This window comes from Leiobunum rupestre, chromosome 3, assembly GCF_980474605.1.
Source record: "Leiobunum rupestre chromosome 3, qqLeiRupe1.1.hap1, whole genome shotgun sequence".
NCBI classification, from domain to species: Eukaryota; Metazoa; Arthropoda; class Arachnida; order Opiliones; family Sclerosomatidae; genus Leiobunum; species Leiobunum rupestre.
Window position 1 is genome coordinate 24,731,320 of NC_143386.1, and position 9,832 is coordinate 24,741,151.

At 42.4% G+C, this 9,832-nt stretch overlaps 1 protein-coding gene across 1 annotated transcript; it reads left to right on the forward strand.

The window, feature by feature from the left end:
• The first annotated feature begins 918 nt into the window (after nucleotides 1-918).
• On the forward strand, nucleotides 919-3,141 carry LOC149949866 (uncharacterized). Its single transcript, XM_090169536.1, has 3 exons — nucleotides 919-1,370; nucleotides 1,698-2,013; nucleotides 2,089-3,141. Exons 1-3 carry the CDS (start codon nucleotides 919-921, stop codon nucleotides 3,139-3,141), a joined length of 1,821 nt encoding a protein of 606 aa, XP_090025662.1.
• The last annotated feature ends 6,691 nt before the right edge of the window (nucleotides 3,142-9,832 follow it).

Below are 9,832 nucleotides of genomic sequence, written 5' to 3' on the forward strand. Positions count from 1 at the left end.
AGCTGTCGCAAGTGCTCAGCTAAGCACAATACGCTTCTGCAACGAGACTCTCAGTCAATGGAGTCGGCGACGGGTTCGAGTTGAGTTAACTGCTTGGTATCTTGAGACACTGTTCCAGTAGTCTTGGCCACCGCAGTCATTCAGGTTGAGTTATCAGGTGGTCAACTTCAATCAATTCGAGCCCTTCTCGATTCTGGTTCACACGCCAGCTTCATCACTGAGAAATGCCGTAAAACACTACAACTTAAACGACGACGTCTCAATGTCACAATAGGAGGAATTGGAGGTGTGGGCGTTGGAACTTCCCGTGGGATCGTTCAACTCTGTATCAGATCAATCGACGGGAGCCCTTCAATTAAGGTCGATGCACTAGTCCTTAACACTGTCACTGCAGATTTACCGAACTTTCCTATCAACGCCGAGTGCTGGAATCACATTAAAAAAATCAAGCTAGCAGACTCAACATTCCAACAGCCTGGACCTATTGACGTACTGTTGGGCGCTGACATGTATTTACATATTGCCCGATATGGTATCTGTAAGGGACGACCAGGTACCGCCGGAGCATTTAATACAGTATTCGGTTGGGTGATCTGCGACCCAACGGGAGTGACGAATTCAATTACACAAGCTCCAGTAATCCAAATACATGCGTGTACCATCGAAGAGCAACTTGAAAGGGTCTGGTCATTAGAAGAGATCTCTTCAAAACGAGAATTAACCGCCGCTGAACTTCGGTGCGAAGCAAGCTACTCCAAATTTACCACTCGCACCAAAGAAGACAGATACGTCGTTCGCCTACCGTTAAAAGGTCCTGAAGAATTTGGTTTTTCCAGAAGATAGGCGGTTCGAAGGTTCCTGAAACAAGAAAAGCGACTGCAATTCAATCCTGATTTATACGAACAATATCGTACCTTCATGAAAGAGTACATCGAACTTGGTGACATGTCTCTGATCTCCGAAAACGAAAGTGCAGCTCAAAAGGGGTATTACCTTCCACATCACGCCATTCTCAAGGAAAGCAGTACGACTACAAAATTGAGAGTTGTCTTTGACGCATCGGCCAAAACAACTAACGGCTCATCGCTGAACGATATTCTGCTTGTCGGTGCGAAGATCCAGGATGACCTCATCTGGCTCTTAATACGTTTCAGATTCCATGCTGTAGTCATGACCGCCGATATTGAGAAAATGTACCGACAAATCCTGGTTCATTCAGACGATACGCATCTACAACGAATCGTATGGCGCTCGTATCCTTCGGAGAAGCTACGAGACTTCAAACTACTGACCGTCACCTATGGATTTGCCACTGCACCTTTCCTGGCCACTCGTACCTTAACGCAGTGGGCATCAGACGTTCAGCACAAGTATCCTAACGCATCACGAGCACAAAAAGACGATTTTTAGGTCGATGATCTGTTAATAGGGGCCGAAGACACAAAACGGGCGCTTCAGCTACAATCCGAACTTCTGCAAGCATCCTCCGAAGGCGGATTTCAACTATGAAAATGGGCATTGAATGACCACAAACTACTCACATCATTACCAGTAGGACTGCGTGAAATCCACGGTCCGTTGACCCTCGACAATACAGAGTGTATCAAAACTCAGGGTATCCTATGGACACCGGCGACAGATTCCTTTTAATTCGCAGTTACGGTAACAACCGACTATTCATCATTTACTAAACGAAGTATCCTATCCCAGGTTGCCAAGATTTTGGACCCAATGGGACTCTTGGCACCCGTAATCGTGAAGACCCAAATCCTACTCCAAGATTTATGGAGGCACAAGCTCGGCTGGGACGATGAACTTCCTGCCAGCGTTACCTCGAAGTGGAAGAGCTTTGAGACCGATCTTACTGACAACAAGCGCATAACCATTCAACGTCATACCTCACAACGACAGGTCACTGAGATCACTCTTCAAGCCTACGCCGCTGCCGTATACCTACAAACTAAGAACCTAGACGGTGAAGTTCAATCTCATCTCATAACAGCCAAGACAAAGGTAGCTCCTCTTAAGCAAATTTCGCTACCGAATCTCGAGCTTTGCGGCGCTGTCCTTCTCATCCGTCTCATCTAGATAGTACAAGATGCGTTGAAGAACCGTATCCAAAAGCTCCATTTCTGGACCAATTCAATGACTGTATTGGGATGGTTGTCTTCGCCTCCACAGCGTGGAGGACATTCATCGCAAACCGTGTTTCTGAAATCCAGGGTTCCGTCCAGTGCGTTCAATGGCATCACGTTAAAGGCGAATATAATCCCGCCGACTCCCGAGATTGAGTGGGCTCTACAAAGTTGGATTGGGATCGTCCAACGACAAGACTTCGCTGAGGAAATTCACGCCCTCAAGACCAATCAACCTATCTCTCCAAGAAGTAAATTCTTGTCGCTGAACCCATTTCTCGACTCAGATGGTATACTTAAAGTTGGAGGTCGTATTCGACACGCTAACATCAACACCAACCGTATCCATCCAAGGATCCTACCACGACGAAGTAAGTTGACCGATTTGATCCTCATTTACGAACATCTAAAGCATCTTCATGCGGGGCCTCAACTTCCAATGGCGGTTATTCAACGACGCTTCTGGGTTATCGGTCTTAGAGATGCCGTACGTTTTCAAATCAGACGCTGCGTACCATGCATTCGTCAGAAGGCGACCACACTTCAACAACAAATGGCTGACCTTCCAGCCGCTCGTGTCAATCCAGCCTTAGCCTTTCTTCGATGTGGGGTGGACTACGCCGGGCCGTTTACCTTAAAGGCCATGAAACTACGTGGACAACGGACCTTCAAGGCGTATATCGCACTTTTCGTCTGTTTTGTCACCCGAGCCATCCATTTGGAAATGGTCAGTGATATGACCACCGCTGCCTTCATCGCAGCACTAAAACTATTAACAGCACGAAGGGGAAGGAGCTCTGATATGTACAGTGACTGGGGTTCTAACTTCCAAGGCGCCAGCAGAGAGCTTCGAGATTCTCTGAAGTTTGCAACAACGCAGTCCAACCGCTTTCAGTCGCTCGTTGGTCCTCCGAGGAAGGAATCCGTTGGAATTTTAACCCTCCCGCAGCACCTAACTTCGGATGTCTTTGGGAGGCAGGTGTCAAATCCACCAAATTCCATTTGACGCGATTCGTTGGTCTTAACGCACTAACGTTCGAAGAGATGAACACAGTCTTGTGCCAAGTTGAAGCATGCCTGAACTATCGTCCATTATCAGCACTCTCAACAGATCCTGATAGCTTAGTAGCTCTCACTCCCGGACATTTTCTCATCGGCGACGCCCTGACGGCGATCCCAGAGCCTGATCTTACGTACCCAAGACAAATCGCTTAACGAGATGGCAGCTCGGCCAACAACTCGTGCAACACTTCTGGCGCAAATGGCACTACCAATACCTGACGAGGCTGCAAGAACATCCCAAATGGCTGTCCATCAAGCGTAATCTCAAGGTTGATGACCTGATCCTTATCAAAGAAGACGACCTTCCGCCTACAAAATGGAGACTCGGCCGCATCCAAGAAGTCCATCCTGGAGCTGATGAGTGCGTTCGGGTAGTCCCGACCGCATACTACAACGACCGGTCTTAAAGATATGCCTATTACCATTAGACGTATGAACTATATTTTCTATAATTCAAAATGGTATTTTAAGGACACCGGAATGTTTACGACTACGTGAATTTTGTAAATATAGCATTTTTTACTTCCAACTTGTTATCTGAACTTATTTTTTACCGTTTCCATTTTACTATAAATACGCAATGTATCTATGAAAAAGGGAGTGTGTTCGAGTAATGACTTTCGAGTTCTGTACCGTTTCTAAATCGTCATGTAAAAAATTGTATATATCAATTTTAATTAAGTGTTAAGAAGTTTATTTCCGTGTGTGATCAGTCTGGTATACGCTACACCACCTGCAACGACCTCAAAAGAGGAAATATCTCTAAATACTGCATAGTGCCTCGTGGAAGGGATCTCTATAGATTGTTTACATTTCTTGCCTTCTCTAGCTTCCAAAATACTTTCTCGTAACGCTTTCAGCATTCCATCCTATAAACAATATGACAAAATATTATAACGACAACTTATCGTCGCCGGAGAGCAAACGGCACGTGCAAGTCAATACTAGTTTTCACATCAGAAAAGCGTTATTATTCGCTTAAACGGCTGTACATAGGTTTTAGATTATTTCGTCTTTCACTGGAAGTTGCCGGTTTGCATAGCACGTGCTTTGCGTCTAGCCAACTAAAAAAAAATCCACTTTGGTAAGCATTATACCTCCGCCAACGCTCCATGGCCAAATACACTGAGTTCCATTGAACACCGCCGTTGCTTTTAACATCTTTTTTTTCGGGCGATCGGCTTTTGAAAGCTTCCGTCCATTTGGGTGACCTTTGTAAAAAGATCACCTAATCGCTTACGCAATCTACCATTTCCTTCACGATTGGGCAGCTTTTAATCGACGAATTCACTACTAGTTGTATTGAATGCGCCACACAACGCTTTCTAATCTACAAAGGATTGACATCCAAATCCAAAATGTCTTCGACTATTTGATCATGCGCTGTTCGCGCTACTACCATAGATATAAGAAATGTATATAAAGGTCTAGATAAATTTCGGGGCGTCTAAGCCTAACATAAAATACGGAATTGACACCTAGCAGACACCGAGGAAGGCACGTGACCAAGAGCGCGAGCTCTCTTAGCATTTTAGTACTAAGTGCTTGACCTTTCCGCAGGCGGAAGTCTTTAGACACCATCTGTTGGTGACTTTTAGTATAATTTTTAAGCAGGAGACAATGGCTCTCGCGACGATAGCACGAGCTTTCTTACCGATAGATAGCGCGTTATAATTATAGCCTGCAGAAATTACGCGTTTCTGCTAGCTGTCGCCTTCGTATTCACTCCCTTTGAAATATTTTATCTTGACCTTTATATACGTTTCCTATATCTGTGGCTACTACGGCCAACACATTCGTCGAAATTCCGCGAGCAAGGATTTTCCCCCTATAAAATGTACTATAATGTGTAGGAGGTCAGCGCCACGCTCGGTGGTTATATTGTCTTGAATGTAAAAACTATACTAAAAATAATAATCCGCTAGGGGCGCTGACATCATACACATATTTTGCTCATAGGTTAACACAGAAACGTCAACGAATGAGATGGCCGCTGTAGCGCGAGAGAAATGTTATGTTACATAGTTCATATATGTAATTAAATCTTTAAATATAAATGTATTTCAATAATTAGAAAACAAAGTATAAAACATAACAATGGCGACGGAGATGGGATAGTATAAAACAAGTATATTAGAAAGCAAAATAATCCGATGAAACCTTAAGCCTTAGTCAACAGGCGTAATATAAAAACTTTAAAGTAACTTGTAATTTAGAAAGTATGACAACCAAACAACATCATTTTGATGAATTTGATCCGACAACGGAGCCATGGACCCTTTATCAGGAAAGATTGTATCAGCATTTTTTGGCATGTATAATAAAAGATTTGGAAGATCCCGCAAGAAACGCAGAAGTTCAAGTGATGAAGCGTGCCATATTGGTATCAGTTCTGGGCAAAAACACCTATGCCTTGCTACGTAACCTTGTAGCACCTGATAAACCTAGTGAAAAATCATATACTCATCTAGTAGAAGCCCTTGCAAATCATTTTAGCCCAAAACCCAGACAAATAATACAGATATCAAAATTTTACAAAAGGGACCAAAAGCAAGGAGAAAGCGTTGCTCAATATTTGGCGGCGTTACGACAGATGTCTGAACATTGCAACTTTGGGGCATTTTTGGAAGATGCATCGCGAGATAAGTTTATATGTGGCATTAATGATGATAAAATTCCACATAGATTATTCGAGGAAGAATTTACTTTAGATAGAGCAGTAACCTTAGCACAGGCGCTAGAGTCAGCTATGAAAGACGCTACAGTTATTAAAGGGCCTATTGACAATTCAACAATACACAAGTTAGCCGTTACTCACCGTTCGCATAAACCTACCTATAGTAATCAAGAGCAAATAAAGAATCAATCTGGCCAGGGGTGCAACAATTTTAAACCTTGTATTCGTTGCTTAGTCACAAGTCATGAAGAATGGAAGTGCCCATTCAAGTCTGAAATATGTTACAAATGTAACAAAGTTGAACACACAAAAGGAGCATGCACAGATGGAAAATGGATACACCGTGGAAATTATTTTCCCCGGGGTAGTTTTAGTCAAAGGAAATTTTCATCAGCATAGAAATTATTTTCCCTGCAGCTATGCTAATAAGCAAAATACCTTTTCTCAACGTGGCAACTTAAACCAGCACAACAATTTTAGTCAACGTCGTAATACTGGAAATACCTTTTATAGAGGACATTCTCATCACATTTCTAATGATAGTCCGAGCGATGATTCCAGTTATCAGAGTGAGTTCGAAAATTATCAGGATGAATACGAACATTTTAATCAATTTCAAACTTGTCAAATCACTGAAAATATGTTACCACCACAATCGGGAATTTCACAAGAACCTACAGATGACCTTAAATATGGTTTGTTTCACATTAATGCCGCAATCCAAGATACACACGGCAAACCACCGAAGCCCATTATCATTCAGTGTGTAATTAATGATACGCCAGTTGACATGGAATTAGATACTGGATCAGGACATTCCATGATATCACTAACCCAAATGAAATCCATACGTAACATTTCGCAATTGCAACCTCTAGCTGATGGTTTATCATCATTCACCGGACATCCAGTGGAAATATTAGGACAAACTATAGTAAAAGTGAAATTCAACAAGCAGACCTCAAACTTGCCACTACTCGTATTTAAAGGACCTGGCCCTAACCTATGTGGTCGGGCATGGATTTTCTCTAATTTGCATATTCTCCAACAGATAAGTCCCACACCAAATATATTCAATGTATCTATAACGAACAAACCTGCCGCAAACATTGAAGCCATTTTACATAAACATGATACCATATTCAGTCCAGGACCCGGATGCCTTAAAGACGTCAAGGTGCATTTATATGTGAAACGAGACGCTCAACCTCGTTTTTTCAAACAACGGCCTATACCATATGCTATGAAAGACCTAGTCGAAAATGAATTATCAAGATTAGAGGCAAATACTATCATGACTACCGTCCCACATTCTGAATACGCCGCACCCATAGTCCCCGTTATGAAACCTGCCGGGCGCGTGAGACTTTGTGGTGATTACAAGTTGACGGCAAACAAGGTTATCAACGTAGAGAAATATCCTTTGCCTAGGGCAGAAGACATTTTTGCAAAATTAGCAGGCAGTGTAATATTTTCAATACTAGATTTAAGATAAGCCTACAGTCAATTAAGTTTAGATGATGAATCCAAGAAATTGACAGTTATAAACACCACTAAAGGTCTATATGAGTTTAACCGCTTGCCGTATGGTATTTCATCCGCATCTGCAATTTTCCAAAGGCAAATGGAAACGTTATTTCGTGATCAAAGACATATTTCTAAATTTCAAGATGACATTTTATTGGGAGGTACTTCTACTGAAGACCTTTTGAACATTGTGGATGAAGTTCTTTCTACTTTAAAAGAAGCTGGACTCAAATTAAACAAGGAGAAATGCCAATTTTTAAAGACAGAAATAGAGTTTTTGGGTCACCGTTTGGACTCTAAAGGTTTACGCCCTCAAGTAGGAAAACTCAAAGCAATAGAAGACGTCCCATCTCCTACTTCAATTGAGCAGTTACGATCCTTTTTAGGCTTGCTTAATTATTATACCAAGTTCCTACCAAATAATGCAACCCTATTGGAGCCACTTTATTCTCTGTTAATCAAATCACAGCCATGGATATGGAACCCTGTACACGAAGAAACCTTTCAGAAAGCAAAAAGATCTATCAGCGAGGCTAGTTTATTAGTCCATTTTGACCAATCAAAACCAGTCGTGTTGGCTTGTGACGCCTCACCTGTAGGCATAGGAGCCGTTATTTCGCACGTTATCAATGGTCAAGAGTACCCTATAGCGTTTGCCTCGAGAACTTTAAGCCAAGCGGAAAGAAATTATCCACAAATAGAACGTGAAGCCTTATCATTGATATATGGAGTAATGAAGTATAAATAATACTTATTGGGACGCAAATTCACTTTGATAACAGATCATCAACCTTTGGTGACGATTTTTTCTGAGAACAAACCTATACCGCCCGTTACAGCTGCACGATTGCAGAGGTGGGCACTTATGTTATCTGCTTACGATTATACCATCAAACATAAGAAAGGATCTCTTCACTACAATGCTGACCCATTGAGTAGACTGCCCTTGCCTACACAAATGAATGAACCACCATTGCCTAGCGACCATGTATTTTTGATCAATACTGTAAACCAGGGCCCAGTTACCATGTCACAAATACAGAATGCAACCTCATCAGACCCGATCCTAACTCAAGTTATTCGACACTTACGTCATGGTTGGCCACACAGTAAAATATGACATGGCTTTACAGCGATTTTACTATCGTCGTCATGAACTATCAATTCTTCAAGACACCTTATTGGTGGGAAACAAAGTGGTAATACCGACGTCCCTAAGACCAATATTTTTATCTGAACTTCATGGAACACACCAAGGTATTGTTGCCATGAAAGCAACCGCTCGACAATCGATTTGGTGGCCCGGCATCGACAGTGATATTACTACGGTTTCCCAACAGTGTTCCATTTGCAATAACCATGCCGTTATGCCGCCTAAACAATTTTCCGCGTGGCCAAAACCTTCCGGACCGTGGCACCGTGTCCATATCGATTTTGCTGGCCCGGTTGAAGGCAAATATCTCCTGGTGATAGTAGACGCTTATTCCAAATGGATCGAAGTAGCAATTACAACAAACACAACAACCGCGGTAGTTATCGACGTCCTACGAGGTCACATGGCACGATATGGAATTATGCCAACGTTGGTATCAGATAATGGTGCGTGTTTTACGAGCCACGCCTTTGAAAAATTCACGAAAGATAATGGAATAACACATTTGACCACAGCGCCGTACCACCCGCAGTCGAATGGCCAAGCCGAGAGGTCGGTGCGCATTGTAAAAACTACTCTTCGTAAAATCAGCGGTGAACCTTCAGAAGAATTGGATATATTGGCAAGAGGTTTAGAAAAATTTAAGAACGACCCATTGCCACTACGCATGTCTCGTATACTTATTAACTACCGTAGAACTCCTAATTCAACTGGTTATTCTCCTGCGAAATTAATGCTTGGACGAAAAATAAGGACAAAATTGGATCTATGCAATCCGAGACTCACCTCACTTAAAACACACCAAAGTTCACACGCGGTTTCCTTCCAAACGGGGTGATAATGTATACGCAAATAACTTTGGACCAAATAATTCGTGGTTTCAAGGTCAAATTATTAAACAAGAAGGGAATATGACGTTTTGGTTCAAACCCCGGAAGGAACAGTGAGACGCCATTTAAACCAATCACGTAAACGTATAGAGACAAATATACCACATGAACATGCATCGTTACCACCAAATACAGAAGTTCATATCAGTGCCGTCTTTCCCATTGGGCCCGTTGGGCCCTGGCCCAGGGCCCCGAGTTCAAGAGGGGCCCCTCAGGCCTAATACAAAACCATTCAATATTAAAAATTTATCTTTTAAATTGATATTTAACTCAGACGTTTTATTACGAGGGGCGGACAATGTCGCCGCATTTTTAGTCTAAGCTGATTTCTACCCTCGATAATTTGTTTTCCATCACCAACAGTTTTTCGGACACAGTCTTTTTATAT

Excerpts from the sequence above, each read along its gene's own strand:
- LOC149949866 (XM_090169536.1), top strand. The coding sequence starts at position 919 with ATGAAAGAGTACATCGAACTTGGTGACATGTCTCTGATCTCCGAAAAC. Across the intron at positions 1,371-1,697 it reads GCATCAGACGTTCAGCACAA|TATCCTATCCCAGGTTGCCA; the intron begins GTATCCTAACGC and ends TACTAAACGAAG. Across the intron at positions 2,014-2,088 it reads TCATAACAGCCAAGACAAAG|ATAGTACAAGATGCGTTGAA; the intron begins GTAGCTCCTCTT and ends CGTCTCATCTAG.